The sequence below is a fragment of the Vulpes vulpes genome, chromosome 2, assembly GCF_048418805.1.
Source record: "Vulpes vulpes isolate BD-2025 chromosome 2, VulVul3, whole genome shotgun sequence".
Lineage (NCBI taxonomy): Eukaryota > Metazoa > Chordata > Mammalia > Carnivora > Canidae > Vulpes > Vulpes vulpes.
In genome coordinates, this window is record NC_132781.1 from 138,292,316 (window position 1) to 138,317,674 (window position 25,359).

Consider the following 25,359-nt stretch of genomic DNA (forward strand, 5'->3'; position numbering starts at 1 on the left):
AATCTTTAAAAAATCCGCAGAATACACTCTGTCTTTGCACAGAGGTTTTGTTGTGAAAGAGAGTCTCCTGGCCCACAGGCAGAGGTTGGTTCCTGGCACTAAACCCCTGAGAGGGTCAGCAGGTGGAGTGAGGACCACAACGATCTTCCAGGGTCTGAACCCAGGGAGCTTGTTAAAAATACAGATTGCCAGCCCCTGCCCAGACCTGCTGGATCAGAACCTCAGACAGTGGGCCCTGGGGCATTCACATTTTTATAAGCCTCCAGGTGGTCTGTGGGACAATATTTAGAGGCCACAGTGAGGGCATTGGAACCTGGGTCTCTGACATCTACCTATTCCAAGGACTGGGCCAACAGAAGATGTTTTTCTGAAGAGTCTGAGATGTCTGGTTGATGGTGAATCCCCTGGCTGCAGGCTCTGGTCTGAGATCCCCAACCTATTTCCAGCCACAGCTCCAGGAGTGGCCACAGGAGGCACTAGACATTCCTCCCAGCCTTTTTTTTTTTTTTTTTTTTTTTTACCTATAATTTATGGAGTTTGTTTTACAGAGTTGTGGAAAGTTCAGAAATGTTAGAGGAGCAGGAAAAAAAATCCAAACTTCACCCCTAGTTCACTGGTCCATTTGAGTATACGGTGGAGTCCCATCTTATGCAGTAGGGTTGGGACAGGGTCAGAGTTTAGTAGCAGAAAACAATACCGAAATCAGTTATAATAATAAAAGTTACCCTTGAAGCCTCTTAGGGGGTTCAGCGTGGGGATCCATGCGCTAGCGAGGTGGGCTCAGCCTCTGTAACAAATAGACCCCACAGATTCAGTGGCTTAAGCAACAAGATGTCTCATTTATCATAAACATGTCACTAGATCAGTGGAGGGTTCTGCTCCATTAAGTCAGTTTAGGGACCCCGCTGACAGCAGCTCTGCCACCTTCATGTGGCTTCCAAGACCCCCACAGGTCACCCCTAGAAGGGGAGAACACCAGGCAAGGGGTTCAGGGATGCATGTAATGTAGTATGTCCCTTCATGTTCCCCTGGTGGGAGCTCGCCTGGCCACACGCAGGACCTGCAGCCCCTCGCTGGGTGTCTGCGGCCCAGCGACCTCTCCCACGGGAGCCGATGTGGGTGAGCAGCTGGCGTCTCCACCACCCCTTTGTGCTGTCTCTTGTTAAGGCCCCTGGATTGCTTTTCTCCAGCCTGCCTCATCCAGTGAGCACGGGGAGAGGAGCTGGCTTGCATTCTGGTTACCCTTGTGGATGAAAACAAATAGATGTGAAAATACTAGTATTACACTCAGCTCAGCACAATGGTCCCAGTGAGGCTGCTCAAAGGACAGCCGATTTGCAGCCTGTCTCAGCTCACTCCAGGCACTTGCCCCATGCTGAGTGGAGTGGTGGGCAGACTCGCACTCTCTCTCTTGCTGTCTCTCTGTCCATCTGTCTCTCTTGCTGCAAGTGCATGCAGTTTAAATTCCTTTTAGTTAAAAGGAAACAATTTTTAAAAAGATTTTATTGATTTATTCATCACACACACACACACAGAGGGAGAGAGGCAGAGACATAGGCAGAGAGAGAAGCAGGCTCCCTGAGGGGAATCTGATGTGGGACTTGATCCCAGGACCTGGGATCACACCCTGAGCCAAAGGCAGACACTCAACCATTGAGCCACCCAGGCGCCCCAAAAGGTTACATAATATATCCACAATATTCTTTTCCACCAGCTATTTCCTGAGCCAAAAGTGTAGCCCCGTCCCTTCTTTGATCTGTCCCAGACACGAATTTCATGTGAACCCTGAATTGGGACCGACAGCCCTGATCTAAGTTCTAAGCTTTGCTGCCTAAATCTCAAGTGGGATCAAAGTTTTCTCAGAACTCTCCATCTGAATCAGATCCCACGTGGTACATTTTCTAAAAGCTGGGCCCCCGGTGTTAGCCCCAGACTGAATTTCCTCCTTGGAGCTATTAAAGTGGATTTGATATTTCTGGTGTCAGAAGGAAACCAGGACAGCTTTTACCTCCTTAGGGCCAGGTGGAATACAGATGCCATTCAGCTCTTGCCCGGGGGCACAGGGGTCCCTTCCCCTCCAGCCCACTCACTTCGGGTGGTGTGTCCACAGTGGCCAGGATCGTGCAACCTCCACGGCCAGCCAGAACAGCGCCATCATCAATGACCGGCTCCAGGAGCTGGTGAAGCTTTTCAAGGAGCGGACGGAAAAGGTGAAAGAGAAGCTCATCGACCCTGATGTCACCTCCGACGAGGAGAGCCCAAAGCCCTGTGAGTCCAGAGCTCGGATGATTCACCCTATCAGAAACGGAGCCCCTAAAGTCCTTGTAAACTCCTGGTGAGGGCACCCCCAAGGAAATGGTTGAGGTGCTTGAGAAAGGCCTACGTCCCCACTGTCTGGATTTTGGGGTCCTGTATGTACAGGTTTAGCTATGTACCCAGGGGACAAAATAAGGTCAAGTTCTGACCAATGATCCAGTTGTACTTGGCTCTCTCTGGGCAAAGTATCCTCATTGGCCCTTCTGGCCCTTTCCCTCTGGCAGGCAAGTGGTTCAGCCTGGGAGGCATCTCGTGGACTTACACACAGAGGGTGTCCACACCCCACTCTGGAACCAGGCAGTCTTATTTTTTGGAGGCCTCATTTGGAATAGTCTCATGGGGCTACCTGAAAGTTTCCTGTTTTCAAGATTCCAGAGGGAAATGAGAGGTTTTCCAGGTCTTTCCAAAGGAGGACTGTGCCCCAGGTCTCAACAATGGACCTAGCAGGGCCTGGATCCAGAGTCCTAGAGCTAGAAATGCAACCATATTGAACCTACAAAATTCAACCTCTAGGTCACCAACAACATTGCCTTCAATGCACAGGGAGGCTCTGGTTCCCTTCAGTGTCCTATTTCAGAAATAAAGGAGCTAGGTTCTTGTTCTGTAAAACCCAGAGCAAGGTTTCCCTGACTTCTGGCCCTGGGTCATAGGAATCTGGGTACGAAACGCCCCCAGCCCTCCAGAGAGAACTGAGGGGGTCTAAACACAGATGCACAAACAGACTTTTTCAAACATCCAAGTTGTCCAGAAACATCTCATTCTGGACAGCCCCTAAGAAGCAGCTCCATACTGGTATCTGATAAGAGTGTCAGGGCAGGTGCTGTGGGGTTTGCTGCAGGAGAGCACCCCGGCTTCTGCATGCAGGGCTGACAGCAGGTTGTGAGGTGGCGCCAGGTTCCCTCGGATCCAGATCCAGAATCTGGGGTTGGGAGCCCTCTCCCTGTATCCTCTGCCCGAGCCTCAGGGCAGGGTCAGATGGTCATTGGTGTCATCCCACAGCCCCGGCCAAGAAAGCCCCAGAGCCTGCCCCAGTCGTGAAGCCGGCTGAGGTGGGGCAGGTGGAGGAGGAGCACTATTGTGACATGCTCTGCTGCAAGTTCAAGCGCCGCCCCTGGAAGACGTACCGCTTTCCCCAGAGCATCGACCCGCTGACCAGTGAGTCCTGGGTGGGCCTGGGCCTTGCCACGGCATACTGTGTGAGGGCAGAACAAGAGGGAGAAGCCGGGGGAGTGCAAGCCCCGAATAGGAACCTACTATCACACCCACCGCACAGACAAGGAAACTGAGGCACGACTAGTTAGTCAGACCCGGGAGCCCTGACCCTTGGCCAAGTCTGCTTTCTACTCTGCTCGTGCTGGCCCCTTCCTGGATCTATTACTCTGAGCAGGAAAGGGCAGAAATTCTTCTACATCTAAAGTGAATTCCCCTCATGTCCCTCTTAGCCCACGTTCTATTCCTCAGGAATGACAACCCTTCATATGGGCACGGCGCTTTACAGTTTACGAAGAACCTCCCAGCCTTTCTCAGCTGACCTCTCCTTGGGGCTTCCCTGGGGAGGCAGGGTGGGTGCCAGAGAGAGACCCTCCCATGGTCTCATCTGTGTCCTGGGGGCACAGGGCCCCTGGTGTCCACCGGGCCTTGGAAATGACCACATGACTACGATCCATCCATCCATCCACCTGTCCATGTGTCCGTCTTCTATCCATTATTTACTATTGTGTATTTACTAAAGCAGGAAATACATTTTTGGAAATATTTCAATAGGAAACAGAGCGTAAGTGTTTTCTAGTTAGCTGCCTATTATCTAATAATGCCCCCATAGCCTCTCTTCGAGTATTCTGGTTTACTAGGGCCTAGCAGTGATTTATTTTTGAATCAAAGATAGTTTTATACACACACCCCCCACACACACACGCCAGTCACAGAAGTGCCGCATCTAGGAACAGACAAGTGGAAAGAAGGAAGGCCCTTCCCTAATCCTACTGTGGAGGAGCCCTCCTCCAGCTGACATCTAGCATGTTCCTGTCCCTCCACTCCCTGCAGACCTGATGTACATCCTGTGGCTGTTCTTTGTGGTGCTGGCATGGAACTGGAACTGTTGGCTGATCCCCGTGCGCTGGGCCTTCCCTTACCAGACACCAAACAACATCCACCTCTGGCTGCTGATGGATTATCTATGTGATCTCATCTACCTCCTGGACATCACCGTGTTCCAGCTGCGCCTGCAGTTTGTCAGAGGGGGAGACATCATTGTGAGTCCCGGGCAAGTGGAGGCGGGCAGGGCGGGGGCAGACCCTGCAGCCAGGGCCTTCGGGAGCCTGCCCCCTGTTGCTGCTGCTGCTGCGATAGACGAGACAAATGAACAGGATCTCGGGAACATCTGCCCGTGCCAGGATCTCCGTAACATTTGCCTGTGCTATTTCAAATTACACGCACCAAATACTGTTCAGGGGAGAAATGGTTCCTGGACCATCTGATGGAATGAAAGATGGAAAGTGGACCAGAGAAGGACCTTTAGGTGGATCTGATTCGAATCCCAGCACTACCATAACTAGATGCAGCCCCCCTGCCACCTCTGAGCCCCAGTTTTCTCATCTGTGAAATGGGGATAGTAATTGTTCCCGCTTCATAGTGCTGCTGTGAGGGCAGATTGAGATGATGTCTGTAGAGCGGCCAGCGTGGGGGAACTGCTGGCCAACAATGCTTCCTGGGGGTCCTGCAAAGAGCATGCTGCTTGGACCCATGTGAGACCCTGTGCCCTGGTACAGGCCCTGCTTACTGGGGAGGAAACTGAGTCCTGGTTTTGACTTGGCAGTTGTCCAAGCCCACCCCAGCTAGATTCCCATCTCCTAGCTGGACATTCAGTTTTAGGCTCATGCTCTTAGCACATGGGTCTAAGGAATGTCCACGCTGCTCCCACGCGGTCAGGGATGAGGCTCTCCGGCCATCTCACGGTCGGTCGGTATTCTGTTTCTTTTAGACAGACAAGAAGGAGATGCGGGACAACTACCTGAAATCTCGTCGCTTTAAGGTGCGTGCTGGGGGGGGTGGGAGCAGGCGAGCTTCTGCTGGGTCTTGGGAGGCAGTGTGTCTGGGGACCCTGGGTGCTGTGGGGCTGGGGCGGGTGTGATGTGGTTCCCACCAGGATCACTCTGGGTGGGCAAACACCGGCTTGTTGGTGGAGTGCTCTGTGCCCCCTCCTGGGACATTCTGACTGCACTTTTCCCCTGAAGGTAGAGACCTGTCATTCCCCGTCCCCCCAACCCCTGGGGCGGCCCATTTCATACACTGTGGTGTCCCACTGGGATTTCAGATGGACATGCTCTGCCTCCTGCCCTTGGACTTCCTGTATTTGAAGTTTGGCGTGAATCCCCTCCTGCGCTTGCCCCGCTGTTTGAAGGTAGGCTTCCCACCGGAGACCTCGGCTCCCCCAGGCTCTGCACTGGCCCTGCCATCTTGAGCTCTGCCCTGAGCAGCACTGGGGAGCAGGGAGGGTGGGGGGCACTTCAGCGTGTGTGTGGGGGGGGCGGGATGAGAAGTTCCCTAAAAGTGTTAGCGCTTCTCACTTGTGCTGCGTGTTAGGTATTATTCCCAAAGCTTTACGAGTACTTACTCCTCCACCCTGTGAGATGAGTGTTTAGTACCAGCATTTTACCAGAGAGGTTCAGTAACTTGCCCTAGGTCACACAGGTCGGAAGGAATGGAGTCCGGATTTGAACCCAGGCAGCCTGCCTCCACTGTCTATGCTTGCATTAATTATTAAGAAACAACAGGGGGACTTCTGCTTTTTTGATGGTGTGCATCTGAAAGATGGGGACACTGAGGCTTGGAAAGCTTGGGTCACTTGCTCAAGGTCACAGGAGCCAGGAAGTACCCAGGAGAGATTTGGATGTGCAGCCCAATACCTGTTTCTTCTTTTAATTTTTTAAAAGATTTTATTTATCTATTTGAAAGAGAGAGAGAGAGAGAGAACACAAGTGGGGAGGTGGGGAGAGAGAGAAGCAGGCTCCCAAATGGATTTTTCTGGCAGATCAATTAAATTCATCTCTCTCCTTACGCGATACTGTTGCCTCTTCTCCAAAACGCTAATGAGGGAATTCACAAAAAGAGGCAAACACAATACCCTGAATAACTTGGAGAAACAGGACAGAGGAAAATAGGAAGCAGGCAAGGACCCTGAAGAGAAGACAGCACATCGTGTTGGAATTGAGCGCAGATCCTACCGCTGGGCTCCCCGGCTGCCCAAGAGGCAGGGCGAGCCTGGAAGCAGCACCGGTCTTATCCGACATGACATGTGCCAGCCCCCTGGGGGCTACAGAGGTAGGTTTCTTTAGAGCCAAAGTGCAGAGCAAGCAGAGGTTTACTCCCCACATAGTGGTGGGATCCACGTCTGGGTTCACGTGGTGGTGGTGAGCGTGTATGACTTATGTGTCTGATGTTTAGCACGACCCCAGGACAAAATTCTAAGGGTAGCCTAAGGGGAGAGAGATCCAAGCCCCCAGCCCCCAGCATCCCCCCCCCCAAACTCTGGGGGGACTTTAGAATGACTGCCTGGAGGATGACCAGTACATGGCTCAGGGCATTTCCCTCACCGTTGCTCTCAAATGTCAAGCAATACATGTGCCAGGTGTTGCTGTTATGAGTATGCTCTGGGCTCAAATCCTGCCTCTGTCACTTAGCAGCTGTGTACTCTGGGCAGGTGACTCAACTTCACGAAGTGCCAATTTCCTCTCTGTAAAAGGAGCATGATACCACATAGCTCACGTGTAAATAAATAAGGAGGCCGTGTATAAAAAGCAGAGGTGTTCGTGAAGAAGAGCAGTCACTACTATAATTGTATTATTATAAACAAGCCTTTGAAGGATCTAGGTGAGGGGTGGTAGGGATGGTGTTTCTTTGTAAAATGGTTTCCTTTATAAATAGACGTTGAAAACAGGGTCCTAAACCTGAGATGCATGTCCCCCTGAAGATGTCACGATGGGCTTCGGATGGTCTCGGAGCCCCCCTGACACAAATGCAAACTGTGAGAACAGGATGGGATGTAATTGCTGTGGGAAGAGGGGGGGGTCACAGTTTCCAGCGGATTAGTAAATGGGGTTCCTGGCCACCACCCATGGGAGGGCTAAGGACCTCTGATTTGTGAGTGTCACTGCCCAGCCTCCTGGGGGGACGCTGCAGAAAGAGGCCTCCGTTCTGGGAAACAGGCTGGAGAGGGGAGGGTAGCACACCCCCCATGGACGGCGGGCTGTCCTCATGCTTTGCTCTTCTTCCCAGTACATGGCCTTCTTCGAATTTAACAGCCGCCTGGAATCCATCCTCAGCAAAGCCTATGTTTACAGGTGAGACACACACGCATACACACGTGCGTGTACACTGGCCGTTTGCAGCAACAATGGAGCAAGGCATTCTCTACTCGTATTTCTTCCCCTTTCAAGCTCCCCTGGCCCTGCAGGCCCAGTGCTACCGGAAGCCAGGCCTCTTCCTGGCCCTTCTCTAAAGGGATGTTTGTTTTTTTAGAGAACCAAGAATGTCCCATTTCCCCCAATTGTGAGGAGAGCGCACAGAGGTTCCTATGTACAGCTCGCCACTGTTTCCAGGGAGCCGGGCCTCATTTTGATCTCAGCTCAGGGAACTGGGTGCCTCAACCTGGCTCGAACATAGGGGGGCTGTGTGTAAGGACGGCGGGCCAACTCTCGTCGGGGGCACTAGACCAGCCGGCCACACTCAGGGACAAAGCTCCTCCACGTTGCTCTCGAGTGGCGCTTCTCTACACTCATCTGTCCCTTCTCTGGCCCTCTCCAAGGATACACCCCCTCTGTCCTTCCTGCCCCCAGAACCATCTGCACATGGAACTCAGGGCCATTCCAGCCCCTGGCCTTGACGATTTGCCATTCACAGGCCACCATCCCTAACTGTCCAAGTCTCAAAACAGCATCCAGTTGGCCCAGTCTGGCACCGGCTGGTTCCCATCAGCCAGGTGTCCATCCTGGCAGGCCAAGGGACAGGGCCATGAAGCTCCAGCAGGGAGATGTCTGAGGCGGGTGTCAGGGGAGGTGAAGGTGGGCTTGTTTCCCACAGTCCCCCTGGGTGACAGATCATGGCCACCCTTCCCGTTGCTGTGTTCACACCTTCCCTTCTCCCGCAGGGTCATCAGGACCACGGCCTACCTGCTCTACAGTCTGCATGTCAACTCCTGTCTGTATTACTGGGCATCCGCCTATCAGGGCCTCGGCTCCACTCACTGGGTTTACGATGGCGTGGGAAACAGGTGAGCCAGTCACCCTCCTGGGGCTCTAATCCACAGAGAGTCCTGGAAAGAGGTCCCATTGCTGCCATGAGAAAGTATGAGGACCATGTGTCTGTGTCCTCACTGAGCTCACGTTTCCCGAGCACCTGCCATGTGCTAGGCAGAGTGAGGCACAGAAAGAAACTAGACCTGCTAGAAAGATCCTTTCAGCCTCCTAAAGCCTAGTAGAGTTGGCAAATGCACCTCACGTGTGCGCCTACTTCTCTACTCCATGGACACAGCCAAGTGGGAAGGAGGCCAAAGCACACTTCCCAACATAGCTCCCTGGGCGTCGCTAGCCATGCGGGAGCTGGCAAACAAGGTGAAACCTGCTTGCCAGACCAGAGAGCTGCCATACGTTGTGGGACGTGTTCAAACAATGACGATGTCAATGGTACTTCTACTAACCCGAGCAGCGAGCCCTTACAGCAGAGAATGCTTATTCTGTACCAGCCCTGGTTCAAGTACTTAGCAAAGTAACTCATTGAATCCTTCTAGGAATCACATGTGATAGGTACATCATTCCCATCTTACAGATGAGAAATGACTTCCCAAGGTCGCACAGTTCGTTCATAAGTTCCAGAGCTGGGATTTGAACCTGGGCAGTGTGTCTGCAGTCTTAACCAGCACACCATCTGCCTGGTGCCAGAGAAGCATGGGGAACGTGGCACAGGACAGTCAGTTCCAAAAAGCTGCATTTGATTTTGGCCTTGGTAGGTGGAGGGAAGGGGCAGAGAAGCCCTGGGGGAGGGAGCAGCAGAACAAAGGTGCAGAGTTGCAAAATGGTGGAGTCAGGGCTCTGGGAGCCCTCTTGTGTGGTGGCAGGGGCTACCCAATATCATGGCCACTAGCCACCAGGGGCCACCAAATATTTAAAACGCAGCGTGACTAAGATGTGAAATACACACGGGTTCAGAAGATATGAAGAAACACGTCAACTGCCTTATTACTAATGCCCAAAACTGGGATCCCTGGGTGGCGCAGCGGTTTGACGCCTGCCTTTGGCACAGGGCGCGATCCTGGAGACCCGGGATCGAATCCCACGTCGGGCTCCCGGTGCATGGAGCCTGCTTCTCCCTCCGCCTGTGTCTCTGCCTCTCTCTCTCTCTCTCTGTGACTATCATAAAAAAAAAAAAAAAAAAAAAAAAAACTAATGCCCAAAACTTTGGTTATGCATTGAAATGATATTCATTTTGATACTTTGGGTCACTAAAAAATGTTATTGAAATTAATTTCACCTGTTTCATTTTACTTTGAGGAAATGTAGCAACTGGAAAAAGTTTTAAATTCTGTATGTGGGTCTCATCATATTTTAATGGGATAGTGTGGTTCTGAGCCATGGGGACCCCAGTATGGGGTTCTTCTTTGCTGTTCTTCATTTCATATAGATTTATTCTGATTATTAAAGAAAGATCAGGAATATTCTTTACTCTATTTCTTGCATTCTAAGATGTAGTCCATTCTGTGATGCATTTTTGAGTCAATACAGCTTTCTGCAAAAAAAAAAAAAAATTACAACAAACGTACCCATAGATTTTAAGAGACATCCCAGTTTTAGAAATGTGAAAATGTGGAAAAATATGTCACCCACAGGGATATAGAATAGCATAATATCATGCATATCTGTCCATCGTTAATTTTTTTTAAACCACAATAGTAATATCTCTGCCGTGCAGAGAGGCCAGTGTTTATTTGACTATGCCCTCATCGTTGGGCTCTGGAGGTATGCCTCCAGTTCTTCTGCCTGACCCGGGATGCTGGAGTGAGCATCTTTGTCCTCTGACCTGAGTGTTTCCTCATAATAAATTCCTGAAGGGGGAATGGCACGGCCAAGGATATGAACATTTCTAAGATTAAAAATATATATATTATTTTTGTAGTTAGTACACTATGTTTTTTAGAGCAGTTCCAGGTTTAACAGAAGAGCCGATGGGGAAGTACAGGGAGTTCCCGTGTGCGGCCACATTTGTAATGGTCAGATGGATGTGGAAAGCTACCCGGGCTACCCTCTCACCTCTTGCCTCAAAACCTTGGAAGCAGGAAGATGACAGGGCCCAGGGGGATCTCAGAAAGATGACTCTGATGGTGATGGTTGAGGGGAGGATGGACCAACAAGATAGGCAGGAAGCCCAGGGACCTGATAGGAGGAGCAACAAAAGGCCCTGACAAAGGGTTGGTATGATCAGGGGGAGGGAGGGCCATGTGGGAAGGTAAGCAGGAACACTTGGAGTCCAGATCGGATGTGTGAGCCTGGAGAGCCTGGGCACAGACTTTAGGAGTCCAGGGAAGGGAAGAACAGAAGCTATTCGTTAAAACTCGTTCTGTGACCTTGGTGGAGGCCCCTCCCTTCCTGAGACTCAGTTTCTCTTCTACAACTTGAAGATGGTGTTACATTCAGATTTCTTCTTTTTAAAAAAGACTTTATTTATTTATTCATGAGACACACACACAGAGAGAGAGAGAGGCAGAGATACAGGCAGAGGGAGCAGCAGGCTCCATGCAGGGAGCCTGATACAGGACTCGATCCCAGGCCCCAGGGATCACGACCTGAGCCAAAGGCAGGCGCTCCACCACTGAGCCACTCAGGCGTCCCTACATTGAGATTTCTTGTGGGGAATGATAAACTAATGTGTGCAGCATGTCCAGGTCATGCCTGGACAGGAGTCAGTGGCCATTTTCTAGCTACAGTCATTCTTACAGGGAAGCTGGCATACCAGGAGAGAGGTTCCTAACTCGGATCCAGACACGTAGAGGGTGGCCCCACCACCACCCTCCTGGAAATTGGAGCTAAATTTTGAGGACATGCTGGCTTCCTGAAGGAGAAGGTTGCTAGCTTTCCTTAGATTCACAAAGGGGTTTGTGCTCCAACAAGCTAAAAACCTAGGTCCCAGGATTGAGCCTGGCACACCTATCATGGGCAGGCCTGGGATGGAATGGCAAGCAGAGAAGGGGAAGACAGGGGACAGCTATCAGGGACTTCCTCCTGCAGGGACCTTAGAAGGGACACTCTGTCTTGGCAGCACTGCTTTTCTCCAAACAAAATCCTACAGGGAACCCCCAATATGTGCAAAAAAGCACAAATAGTGAAGGATCCCTCCAAAAGTCCAATATCATGGGTAAATTACCTTCAAAGTAGTGACCGTTTGTTGAGTGTCTGCTCTGGCCCAGGGGCTTGAGGACCCAAGCTCACACCTATGGGGGTCTCCCATCCTGCTCTGCTTCTGCCTGGCCTGGAGCACGCAGGGGTCCCCACAGGCCCAGTAGCAGGGAAGATGCCAGGACTTCAAGCCCCTGAGATGGGCCACGCCAGTAGAAGTTTTCTCCAACCAGAAAGCGTTTGGGGAGAGGCTTGGGGACCTTGCTCCCATGCCTTTCTGTTGGTGGCCTAGGGGCACTCCCTGAGCTCCCAGACAGGCGCTCCCCTCCTTCTCTGCTTAAGGCTGCTTTGCACGCCCTCTGGTGGCCGGGGGACGGTATGACCGGGGCTTTACTGGGGAGACCCTTGCTCTGAGACGTCTAGTACCAGGGCGGAAGGAGGAGCAGGGTCGCCCAGGGTTACCCAGCACCTCACCCCAGGCCTCCTAGCTCGTAGTCAGAGGCGAAGACCCCTCCAACATAACTCCCCAGTAACCTCCGCTCCGTTTCAGGGCTCCCTCCCAGGGCTCTTTGCACGATTTCGTGCTGTCCATTAGATGGTGAGCTGCTTGAGGACACAGGCGAGTCTGTTGTTCCCTACTGCGGGCGCGCGTGTGGCCGGTGCCAGCGACAGAGAAAGCTCTGGTAGCGGACGTTTACTGAGAGCTCATCATGTCCCGGGAGCTCTTCTAGCACCTCATTTTGTCCTCACGATCCCCCTGTGAAGGATGTTCTATTGCCATGTCCATTTTAGGAGAAAGAAGCCAAGGCTTGCTGAGATTAATAATTTGTCCAAGTTATGCAGCTAGGAAGTGGTGGAGCTGGGTTTGAGCCCAGGCAGTCCCATCCAGAGCCCATGTTCTGACCACAGCTCTGCAAAAATAGCTGGTGAACAGAGCCCCAGGGGGGAACCCGATTGGGGTCATCATCAGACTGGGTGATCTTTGCCAGCCAGATGATGGTCTTGGTTTTGGTGCTGAGCAGGGACCTCAGAAGTGTGGGTGTATCAGGGGCAGGCTCTGGACACCTCCTGCACGCCCAGGGAGGAAGACAGGACAGCTGGGCTTGTCCTGTCCTTGAGCCTTGCTCACCTCACCACTGGAAGGCACAGCCTGAAGGTGTGAACAGATGTATGAAGGACTCTTACTTCTCTGTGATAATGAGATAAACTTGGGGCATCTCCTATGCCTTCTACCACCCAGTAGGACCCTATCACCCAGACCTCCCTTCCTAGGTCCATGCACTTGTGTAGAGGTGGTACTAACAGTGGGTGAAGCTCCGAGAAGCAGATGACAGCCTGAATTCTAATCCCAGCTCTGTACCTGGCCAGCTGGTGACCATGACCGTTTCCTTTGCCTTCTGGGACCTCAGTTTCCCTATCTGGAAAAGGAGTGGGAAAAGCAGAGTGTCAGAAAAGGTAGTCCTGATATGTCTTTCAAGTGCAAAGTCGCTCTTGCTTTCCATGAACCAATGTGGCGGGATGGCAAAGGGAAGTTAGTGGAAATTGAAAGAATATAGAGGGAGCCCAGACGTCAGGAGTCAGAAGACCCTGGTCTATCCTCCTGCCAAGTCTTTCTAGCAATCTCCTGGAGCCTCAGTTTCCACATCTGTATATGGAGGTGACAACATGCCTCTGCATCTATGAGCACGCTCGGCAAACCGCAGGGCTCTGTGGGTGTGAAGCTGTTTTCCTTGTACTTAGAAATAAAGCGTTTGCATCTTGCACAGCTGTCAGAGCCAGGCCACCCAGGCTCAGCAGGGTGGGGCCTTTGCTGACCGAGGTCCCCTTCCTCTTCTCTCTCTAGTTACATTCGCTGTTACTACTGGGCTGTGAAGACCCTCATCACCATTGGTGGACTGCCTGACCCCAGAACGCTCTTTGAAATTGTCTTCCAGGGGCTGAACTATTTCACGGGTGTCTTTGCTTTCTCTGTGATGATTGGACAGGTAGCTGGGTCACCAGTCTGGCTTGCCACCCACCCGTCTGCCAGGGCCCCTCCCACTACTGTCAGAAATGTCACCATCTGTGGCCATTCCTTTTGGACTAAGTCTGGGAAAGAGCACTCGTCCTAGACTCAGGAGCCTGGAGCTCTGGGACCTGCTGGGTGAAAGGGGTGGGGGTGGGGGTCTAGGTCCCAATCTTCTCTACCGTTGCTTCCATTGGAAAGGTCGGTCCCTTTGGGTTATCTTTGCGGAGCTGGGCTGAATGGCTGTCTGCAAAGCCTGGGGATTTGGACTGCTCCCTTGGAGAGAAACCCCTGGGGGTGTCTAATGTGCAGGGGGAGGGCTCCATCTCATATTCTATTCAGTGCAGGAAGCCAGAGTCAGGCGGCCTCAGAATTGGGTCCTGCCCCAAGCAGTAGTACATCAGGTTCACATTTCTCCCCTGAGGTCAAAGTGGCTTTAGGCACCAAGGGGCCAGGTGGGACCAGAAGCTGCCCAGCCCAGCAAGGCCTTTCCTCCTGGTGGGGCTCCAGGGCCTGAGGCTGCTCAGGGGGTCAGCAGCCTCGCTCCTGCCTACCCCTGTCAGCAGCCTCCCTCCCTCCTGATCCCCCTTCCTCGAGCACCCCTCGTCTGTGTAGAGTAAACGTGCTCATGATGCACAGCCCCAAAGCCCCACTCTGACCCTCGACTCTTCCACTTTGCCCCTAGATGAGAGACGTGGTGGGGGCCGCCACCGCCGGGCAGACCTACTACCGCAGCTGCATGGACAGCACAGTGAAGTACATGAATTTCTACAAGATCCCCAGGTCCGTGCAGAACCGTGTCAAGACCTGGTACGAGTACACCTGGCAGTCCCAAGGCATGCTGGGTAAGATGGGTGCTCTGGGTGCCACCAGCTATCCCCCGGCCACCTCCTTCTGGGCCCCTGCCTTCCTGGCCCCTGCCTCTGCCCTGTGTCCCTGAGGTCCTGAGCACTGGGGCCTCTTGGCTGTGGCCCCAACATTTTCAAGTGAGGGGGGCCTAAGGGAGGCCCATGAGGTACCCCCAACTGGGCTGTCAGGAGACCCCTGAAGACTTGAGGTGCCCTGCCCCCCATCACCTCTGAAATGTGTCCCCGTCAGAGATGGAAGTACGGTAGGACTCGGGGCAGGAGGAAGGCCCCTCTCTTTCTCTTCCATATACATACACACATACACATATTTTTTGGTGGGTTTTTTGATGTTATGCTTTGCTTCTGAGATTCTTTGGCCACAACGATGCCTTTAATTCACCACCGTTTCTGCTTTCTTGCCAATGATAGGATGGGCTCAGTGACCCTTGTGAAGTGGGGGAAACTTACCTGTACGTTGTTTTCTTTCTTTTTTTTTTTTCTTTTAAGATTTTATGTATTTATTCATGAGAGACACTTAGAGAGGCAGAGACACAGGCAGAGGGAGAAGCAGGCTCCATGCAGGGAGCCCCATGTGGGACCCGATCCCGGAACCCCGGGATCACACCACTCCACCACTGAGCCACCCGGGTGCCCCTGTACATTGTTTTTAAATGTAGTGAAGTTTTCGTGAATCCTAATGAAATTTTTAATTAAATTTGAATGTGCTACTTATACGTTAATTAAGTCACACATTTTTAACCCCAGTCTTTTTTTTAAATCTTGGGGTGCTAGTAATTTTGTTTTCAGAGCTTAGACGTCATTTTGAAGGCCCCTGAGAAGCCAGTGGGCCACTGACACTGTGCCTTAGAACCCCCTCAACTGTCTCAGCTGATTCAAGGGCCCCGCTGCTTCCACGCGCTTCCCTCTCTGAAGAAGCCACACTTCAGCTCCAAATCTCCTGAGCCGAGGGGTTGTCAAATCTGTGGACAGTGAGTGGTCGAGCCTTCGCTGCTATCCGCTGCTATTGCACTCAGTCTGTAAAGACATGTTGCCGTCCATCGCCTCATTCTGTCCCAGTGACAGCCCTGTGACATCTGAACCATTGCCCTCTTCCACACGAAGGAGCCACAGGAGAGGGCCAGGGTCGTGCAGATCCACACTTGAGCCCATAAATAATGGTGGTGCAGCGGGAGGGGCGTCGGGATCGAGGTCAGGCAGTGCATTTCCTGTCCCTGGCCTCGACATTCATTCTGTGCCAGGCGCTCTGCTGGGAGGGGCGGACCCCATCATGGGCAAAACGCTCTCGGCCCCTGCTCTCCTGGGACGGGCCCTGGACCCCACAACTGGGGTGGGGGGCTGATGCCATTTCCCCTGGGCTGCGTGGCTGTGGGCAAGTCACTGCCCTCCTGAGCCTCCCTTTCTGCAAAGTGGGGATTATAATAGTGGGGACCTCTCGGGTTGTTGGGAAGATTTACTAAAACCACCTTTGTAAAGCTCTCTGTAAAAAGTGTTCCATATACTTCAGTTCTCGGGCTGGTGGGAAGAAACCATTGCAATGAGGGGTGTGATCAGTGCTACAGCACAGAGACTGCTAAACAGGATGTCTGGGCATGGGGATCTCCAGGGAAGGCTTCTTGGAGGAAGTGACGTTAGTCCTGGGGTCTGAAGAATGAGTAGAAGTTAACCAGGGAAGGACATGAGGGTGTTCCCTGCACAGGGAATAGCATCTGAACAACCCAGAGAGGGGACTCTCCCTGTATAGTATGGTCCGGGGGGGCAGAGGAATGGTGTGGCCAGGGCCCCGTGGGAGGGTGGGGCAGAGGCCTGGATGTGCCTCTGACACTTGCCAGGGTCTCCTTTCCAGACGAGTCAGAACTGATGGTGCAGCTTCCAGACAAGATGCGGTTGGACCTCGCCATCGACGTGAACTATAACATTGTCAGCAAAGTGGCTCTCTTCCAGGTATGGCCCCCCCCCCAGGACCCCCATCCCCGGGCTTCTGGGAAGGCCCCGAGGCCACATCGTCCCCTAAACAGGCATTCTTTTACCCTCTTCTTGGGGACAGGGCTGTGACCGGCAGTTGATCTTTGACATGCTGAAGAGGCTTCGTTCTGTCGTCTATCTGCCCAACGACTACGTGTGCAAGAAGGTGAGTGGCCCGAGGCAGCTGCAAGACAGTCTGGGATTTACAGTGCACCTGCCTGCTGGGAGCTAGGCTGAAGGGGGTGCCTTCGGAGGCCTGGGAGTGTTGGCAAGCCCAGGGAGAGCCGCATCCCTGGGGAGGGAGAGCTGACCCCAGGGTTCCCGGGTTGTTTGGCATGAGGAGGCTTTGTCTGGCTCCAGGCATTGAACCCAGGTGTGCCTCAGGCTCTGCTCAGGACACAGGACCAGGGGCACTGGGACGAGGAACCCCGCTTTCCAGAAAAGGAAAGTAAGGGGCCAAGCAGGAGGTAGGGCCTTGACTCTATAGATGGAGCTGCTTCCAGGGTCTTGGTCTTCCTATCAGGAAAATGGGGCTGGGGTAGGTTGGGAGTTGCAAACTGGTGGCCTTCATATAGGAACCAGCCCATACATTGTTTTGTGGTTTGGGGTGTGGGGTTTTTTCCCCTAATTAAAAAAAAAAATATATATATATATATATATATATATATTTATTTATTTGACGCAGAGAGAGAGAGAGAGCCCAAGTAGGCAGAGAGGCAGGCAGAGGGAGAGGGAGAAGCAGGCTGGATGCAGGGCTGGATCCCAGGCTCCCCTTTCCTCCTAATCTTAAAAAAAAAATGTTGGATCAGTTCCCAACCTTTAAAAAATTTGAAGGTCTTACATAAAAATCCAGACTTCTGGCTGAAAACTGAGCTCCACTGTCCCAAATAGCAAGAGTCTACTGGAGTGAAGAAGGGGTTGCTCCTGAAGGCGGGACATCACCCTCCCTCCTGATTCCATAGGCCCCAGCCCTCCCCACTGCCCTCTACCAGGCTCCCTTCATTCCTTAAACTGCCCATCAGATCCTAGAACACATTTGGATTTGAACCTGGGGCTACACAGTGTTGAGGCCCTTTCTGCTCCCATTCCCTGGGATACACGGTGAGACCAAGGTCACCTGTGAGTGGGTGGTTAGGGTGGAAAGGCAAGAACTCAGATTTCAGCTCCCCTGTTACAGAGCTCTTCAGGCTGGGTGTGTGTACAGGGGTGAACATAACACCCAAGCAACCCCTCTGAGACACAGGAAACCCCAGCCCAAGAAGGCCCCCATGCCAAAGTTGTATGCTGTACAGTAGTGAAGTTTCTGGAAGCAGAGAGCCGTGGGGACTGAGGAGACAGTGCTAGAGATGGTTGAGAACTTAAAGCTGCAGCCCTAGAGGCCAAGAGGGGTTTGGGCGATTTGTCTGACACCGGGGCTACTTCCTAGCTGTGCACCTTGGGGCAGTGGCTTGCCCTCTCTGAGTCTCTCGCTTCTCATGGGTAAAGTAGGGATGTTGCTGGTACTCCCTCCTGGGGTGGTTGTGAAAATTGAATAAGCTGTGCCTACAGAGTTTGGCACCGTGCTGGCAGAGTCGGTGCCACTGCCGCTGTTACTATCCTTGGGTAATGTAGAACTTGCTGGCAAAGGAGCAAGACTGAACCAGGTGGTTGGAGTTGGCAGGGGAGAGTTGAGGAGAGCACTTGATGAGCAAGTGGGAATGGCGCCCTCTGCTGTCCAGTTTTGCGCTGCGCTGATCTTGCTGAGATTGGCAACCCCCTCCCCCCACCTGTCGCTTCCCACCATTGATTGCCCACCCCAGGGCGGTTAGTGAGGTGAGGGTGAGCTCTTTAGACCCTTCAGCCCTGTGTCAAATGGGACGCAGAACAGGGACATGAAACTTTCTTCCTGTTCATGCACGTGTGAGACGCTCAGGAAACGTTTGTCGAAAGAGTACAAAGTGTGATCAATTTATCTATTTTGCTCTCTCTCCTTTCAAACATTCCAGGTGTGATGGACATGTGGCAGGGGACTGTGAGGGCATGAGGATTGGAAGGTGCATGGTAGACTGGGTGTTTCTGATTGCAGTCTGAAGCAAGCCATTCATTCATTCATTCACTCATTCGTGCACGTATGCATGCACGCTTTCATTCATTCGTTTGCTTTGATTTGGGATTCAGACCATTGCATTCGTTTGCTCCAGCTGCTCCAACCAAGTATCAGAGACTGGGCGGCTTTAGCAACAGAAATGCATCGTCTCTCAGTTTGGGAGGCTAGAAGCCCAAGATCAAGGGGTTAATTGGGTTGGTTCCTTCTCAGGGCTGCGAGGGAAGGGTCTGCTCCTCTCTCCTTGGGTTATAGATGGCTGTCCTCTCCCTGTGTCACTTTGTATCATCTTCTCAGTATAACTGTCTCTGTCTCCGAGTGTCCCCTTTAGAGGGACACCAGTTGTATTGGATTAGGGGCTCACACAACTCCAGTAGGACCTTATCTTTATTTAATGGATGACGTCTGCAATGACCCTATTTCCAAAAAAAGGTCACGTTCTGAACAACGGGGGGTGAGGACTTCAACATATGAGGTTGGGAAGGACACCATTCCATCCATGGCAGCCATGAGCTCTGGACCCAGGCTGTCTGGGTTCAAATCCCCGCTCTCCCTTGGCCTAGCTTTGCGACCTCGGGCAAAGAGTTCCTGCCCCAGAGCTGTTGAGGATTGAGCAGACCTGGGACTTGGAGCAATGCCCCGCACAGGAAAATGTAGCATGAGCACTGGACTTCATTACTGATGCTGTTATCATTCCTCTTTCAGTTAGCAAACACTTACCGAGCTCCTGAAGTGACATGTGCTAGGTATCAATTTATTGGATGAACCACTGTTAATTTTCTCCATGCCTCCGGGCCCTCCACTGGCGTGTAGAATCAGGAATTTGCAGAATGCCATCACACATGCACCTCCTAGCTTACCTAGCTTACTTCCCTTTCCATCACATCACTAACTCCCACGTAATCCTGTCAGTCAGGCAGGCCGGGGGTGGCCACTCTCCCCAATCCACGGATGGGGAAACTGAGGCCCCAGAGGGGAAGTGACTGACCCTGCACCGCACACTGAGTCAGTGGTGGGGCTGGATGCCATCCTAGGGTCCTCTGCATTGCACCAGCGGCCTCCGGGCCCAGCCCCGCTGCCTCTGTGGTCACTTTTGGTAATGGCAGAGGGGCTCACCCCTTCTCTGTTTCAGGGGGAGATAGGCCGAGAGATGTACATTATAAAGGCAGGAGAGGTGCAGGTGTTGGGCGGCCCTGATGGGAAGGCAGTGCTGGTGACGCTGAAAGCTGGATCTGTGTTTGGAGAAATAAGGTCAGAGGGGAGCTGGGGTGAAATGGGCGGACCTGGGCTCAAACTGGGGTGGGGGGCTGTCCATGGGAGGGAAGACCTCGTCCTCAAGGGCCCTTTGGTGGAAGGAGGCCACTGTGGATGCTGACATATGCAGGGTGGGCCCTGGCTCTCGACCATGTGGGGCCTCCACTGCGCTCCGGGAAGCGGGTGGGAAGGGACATTTTAGTGGATTCTAACCCCAGCCTGCCAGGTCTCACCTCCTTCCTTCTCTACCCCAGCTTACTGGCTGTTGGGGGCGGGAATCGGCGCACAGCCAATGTGGTCGCCCACGGGTTTACCAACCTCTTCATTCTGGATAAGAAGGACCTGAATGAAATTTTGGTGCATTATCCTGAGTCTCAGAAGTTACTCCGGAAGAAGGCCAGGTACATTTTTTTATTTAACAACAACAAAAAAATCCATATATTACGTCATTGTGCATTTCTTAAGGACTAAAACTTTCTCTTACATGGCCGTAGAACCTTTATCAAAATCAGGAAATGTGCTGTTGAAACGATGCTATTATCTCATCCCCAGTCCATCTTCAAATTTGGCCGATTGTCCCAATTATACCTTGGGTAGCCTTTCTGGTCTTCTTTTCCATCTCTGGATCCAGTGTAGGACCACTGATTACTTATTAATTACAAAGAGGAAAACGTTATAGCCTTGGTCTTCACTCTCTTTGGAGCTGGGATTGTCCCTCAGCCTTTTTCCATCTTGAGTGATTTGAGGAGGACAAGCCAGTTATTTTGTAGACTGTCCCTTCATTTAGCTAATTTAGGTTTAGCTGATTAACTTCAGGTTCTGCAGGGGGGCAGGAATTCCTCAGAAAAGATGTTGTGGGGTGCCTGGCTGGCTCAGTTGGTAAGGCATGCCACTCTTGAATTCAGGGTTATGAGCTCAAGCCCGACATTGGGCATGGAGCCTACTTTTTAAGAAGTGATGTTGTGTTTTTTTTTTGTTTTTGTTTTTGTTTTAATTTCATTGGGACGCCTGGATGGCTCAGCGGTTTAGCACCGCCTTTAGCCAAGGGCATGATCCTGGAGACCTGGGAGTCCCACATCGGGCTCCCTGCGTGGAGCCCGCTTCTCCCTCTGCCTGTGTCTCTGCCTCTCTCTCTGTGTGTCTCTCATGAATAAATAAATAAAATCTTAAAAAAATATATTTTATTTATTTATAAGGGAAAGAGAGAGAGAGACCAAACACACACACAAGGGGGAAGGGCCGAGGAAAAGGGAGAAGCAAATTCCCTGCTGAGCAGGGAGCCCAACGGGCTCCATCCCAGGACCCCAGGATTATGACCTAAGCTGAAGGCAGACGCTGAACCGACTGAGCCACCCAGGCGCCCTGCGATGTTGTATACTTAATGCAGCATGTGGAGAGGCCCAGGATGCTGGCTTCTCCCAGTATTGATGATTTTCCTTTTGCTCACTTGGTTAAGGTTTCTACACTCTAAAGTTAACGTTTTCCTCTTTGTAATTAATAAGTAATCAGCAGGGCGTCACTCTGAGGCTATCTAGACCTCCTCTCCTGTTTCCCATCAAGCAAGCCTTCACCTGCTACCGTCAGCATTCCCTGAAGGCTCGTTGCTAAATCAGTGGTGGCCACCATGGGTGCAGCATGGTGATTTTTTCTGATTCCATCATGCCTTCTGCATTTATTAGTGAGCATGCTACTGTGAGGGAGATCTTTCCTCTTCTCTCCAATTTCAATTTATTTGTTTCTTCATTTGTCTATATAAGTGTGGATTTGTTTTGTTCTGTAAATATCCTGTTACAATCATTATTCTGGTGCTCAAATTGTTGCAGATTTGGCCAGCAGGCATCTCTTCGGGCTGGCCTTTGTGACTCTTTGTTATGTCCTCTAAATATTTTAGCACTTCCTTGCTCACAAATACAATTAGACTCACTGGGTTCATCTTGTGACCTTCTGTCTGCCACATCCCTGGAAATGGCCATTTCTCCAAGGAGACTTGATTCCTTGCAGGTGGGAATGGGTTTTAGAAACCTCATGGCTACTAGGCTGCTCCTAGGCTCCCAAGTGGACAGAGCTGGGAAACACATCTGCATGTCCACCTGTGTACATAAATGCAGATATACATATATGTACACACATATAAATATATATATACACATATATATCAACATCTATTTTCCATCTGTATCTATATCTGTGTCTATCTAGCAATTTCAGTCCAACACCACAGAGTCCTTTCTAATCTCCTCCTTTCCTATACTTTGTAAATTCCTTCTTCAACACTGAGAAATTTGGCACTCACTCATTTGTTTAGTCTCTTTTTTAAAGATTTTTATTTATTTATTCATAGAGACACAGAGAGGCAGAGACACAGGCAGAGGGAGAAGCAGGCTCCATGCAGAGAGCCTGACGTGGGACTTGATCCCCGGTCTCCAGGATCACGCCCTGGGCCACAGGCGGCGCTAAACCGCTGCACCACTGGGGCTGCCCTCATTTGTTTAGTCTTAGGATACAGACAAAGCAGTTGCAGAATTGCTATCCCAAGGCACTGGGGCAGTAAGGGTTGGGGTATGGAAAGCCTTCTCAGCAAAATTCAGTATTTGGTGCCGTTCTTTTTGTCTTCAGCTAAGTACCCGTGAGGTAAGCATTGTGTTCAGACTTATTTCGATTAGTTTTCTTTTTCCTCCCTTTAATGTGGTGGTTTTGCTTATTTGAAACATACCCAGACTTGTGTGTTTTGGTTTGCACTCCATATTTTATGATTCTTCCCACTTCAATCCTTGTTGACTTTTTGTTGTCTTGAATATGTCAAGCATTAACATGGTACCAAAAGTCATAATGCAACAAGGCCTAGAGAGATGTCCGGGTTCCCCCCACCTGCTGCCCCTGGCCGTCCATGAGCCCAGTCTCATTTGTTTCTGCTGCTTCCTTAATGTGTTTCCTTTTGCAAAAGTAGGTAGAACGGTGAACATTTTATTTTTCCCATGTTACACAAAACGTAGCATACTGTAGATTTTCTTTTGCACTTTGCTTTTTTTTTTTCCACATGACAACCAACCCAGAAGATGTTCTTTCTCAGTCCATAGACAGCTCCCTCATTCTTCTGACAGTTGCAGAGCATTCCTGGGAAGGGGCAGTAAGGCCATTTCCAGTATTTTGCCATTATACGCAGCTCCGTGAGGAATAACCTTGTGCATCTGCATTTTGTACTGTTGAAGAGTGGGTAACTTTTTAAGAGAAGCAGGTCTTTGTTTTCAGACCCTTAAGATCAGATTTCCAGTCGAGTGAAAGAGGCAACACAGTGTGGTAGAAAATCCACAACAGGCTCAGGAAGCTGATGGAGCTCACACCTTATCTGTAGTATGAGGTACTGGCTGTGTGGCCTTGGAAAAGTCACAGAAAAGTTAACTTCTCTGGTCTCCATTTTCTGCAATTATGTAAAATAAGGGTATTAACCCCCTATTTTGTTGTTGGGAAGCTTAAATAAAATAAGTGTGTGTGAATATCTCCAGCAGGGTACCCGGCAGGTGGGAGAACTCAATGAATATTCATAATGATAATTGCTCCTCTTTACCCATCAAGTACTCTCTGTAATTTTGCCATTGGATAAAGCCTTTTAAATCTATATATCCTGTTTTTCTCTCCATTGTCTTTTACCACATATTCCCATTTTCTACCTCATTCTATGAAATGACACCATAAATAAACTGTACAGAGAATAGTCACCATAAAGGGAACTCAGAGTGCACAATCATTGATTGAGTACATAGTTCTAGGCCCTAGGGACACAGCAGGGACCAAATAAAGCTTGCCTCCTAATGAGGGAGCCCGACCATGGAGAAATGAAGGATTCTGTGATGTGTCAGCTGGGGACAGGGCTGTGAGGAAACAAAGCCACATTGAGGAGACAGAGGTGATGGAGGGAGTTATCTGAGATAAGTTGGGCAGGGAAAGCCATTCTGAGGAGTGGAATTTTAGCTGAAATCCGCACAGACTGAAAGAGTGATAGGATTGCTTGCATGGAAGAGCATCCTAGTCAGAGGCAACAGCACATGGAAAGGCTCTGCAGAGGAGAGAGTGTGTGTGTGCAGACCAGCCAGAAAGTAAGTGTAGCTTGACGTGGGATGGGAGAGGTCCAGGGGATGAGATCGGGTGGGGCCTTGGAGGTGAAGTCTTACAGTGGCTTTGGGTTTTACTCTGAGGGAGAGGGCAGCTATGTACGGTTTTACACAGACAAGCAAATTGATGTGACTTAGGGGTTTGTTCTTGTTGTTTTAAAACAAGATTTTATTTATTTATTCATGAGAGAGGCAGAGACACAGGCAGAGGGAGAAGCAGGCTCCCTGCGGGGAGCCCCATGCAGGACTCAATCCCAGGACCATGGGATCACAACCTGAGCCAAAGGCAGATGCTCAACCACTGAGCCACCCAGGTGCTCCAGGACTTAGTTTTAACAGGACCCCTTTGGCAACGCCAAGAGGGGGTGATGCTGTATTGGTGAAGCATAATACCCACAGGATGCTGGCATCCTCTGAGGAAGGAAGCTGCCCTGTAACTCATTTTACCTGTTTGCTCTTAAGGAAGTCACTGGGCCCTTCCAAAGGCTGGTCTGTCTGAACTTCTCTCACAACATCTGCCTGCTTCCCCCTACTCACCTGAGAAACAGGGAAGTACAGTCTGTGCTCATTATTCACGTAGCTGTGATTCTGTGTCTGTAACTAACCTACTCACTAAAATGTATTTGTAACCCAAAAATCAGTACTCGTGGGCATTCCTAGTAATTTGTGGACGTGCACAGAGCGGTAAAAAATTTGAGTTGGGCCCTAAACTCATGTCCCCAGCAAGAGTTAAACAAGGTGACACTCTGCTTTATTGTTTCAGCTCAGAAGCATCTGAACACTTGTAAACAAGTGTCTTTTCATGGTCTATTTAGCACCACATTTTTCACATTTTTGTGATTGTTGTTGGTGATTTTGTGGGTCCTCATTTCAGTGTCAGTGAATCAACTGGATGTCTTTAAACAGAAATATACAAAGTTTTGATCAATTGATGAAATGTAATGAGAGGCTCACAGCAACCTAACCCTGTATTTCCCCCCCAGAAACAATGGTTCGGTGTTTGAGATTTCAGTGTTTGCGGGAACTCTACAGAATGACACCACCGCGAATAATGAGAATCAATTATGTCTGAGATCTGGCTCCAGTTCCCCCTGCCCTCCCTTCCTCCCCCTGCCAGAGGAGCAAGGCTCAGGAAAGCCATGCGTGTAGCCCAGCTACCCCACTCCTTTGGCTGGGTTAGGTGAGGCTCCTGACCCATGTGTCAAGCCTGAGCCCCTTTGCTGGAAAAGGCTGAGGTCCCGGCCTATGGCAGCTGCAGGAGAGAGGAGGAGCCGCGGGGCCTTGCAGCAAAAAGGCCTTGGGACCAGAGCTGTAGGATGATTCATTAGAGAGCCTGGTTCCCTGGACAGGCAAGCGTCAGGACAGAGGCAGGGGATCA

General features: G+C 51.0%; 1 protein-coding gene across 1 annotated transcript in view; it reads left to right on the forward strand.

The window, feature by feature from the left end:
• Positions 1–25,359, forward strand: part of CNGB1 (cyclic nucleotide gated channel subunit beta 1) — a 62,623-nt gene that overhangs the window by 31,838 nt on the left and 5,426 nt on the right. The window contains exons 18-30 of the mRNA XM_072745281.1: positions 2,111–2,268; positions 3,316–3,471; positions 4,360–4,568; positions 5,297–5,347; positions 5,630–5,716; positions 7,591–7,655; positions 8,462–8,584; positions 13,543–13,684; positions 14,390–14,549; positions 16,417–16,514; positions 16,618–16,701; positions 19,751–19,869; positions 20,127–20,273. Coding sequence (XP_072601382.1) covers positions 2,111–2,268; positions 3,316–3,471; positions 4,360–4,568; positions 5,297–5,347; positions 5,630–5,716; positions 7,591–7,655; positions 8,462–8,584; positions 13,543–13,684; positions 14,390–14,549; positions 16,417–16,514; positions 16,618–16,701; positions 19,751–19,869; positions 20,127–20,273 — 1,599 coding nt within the window. The remainder of the gene's footprint in view (positions 1–2,110; positions 2,269–3,315; positions 3,472–4,359; positions 4,569–5,296; positions 5,348–5,629; positions 5,717–7,590; positions 7,656–8,461; positions 8,585–13,542; positions 13,685–14,389; positions 14,550–16,416; positions 16,515–16,617; positions 16,702–19,750; positions 19,870–20,126; positions 20,274–25,359) is intronic.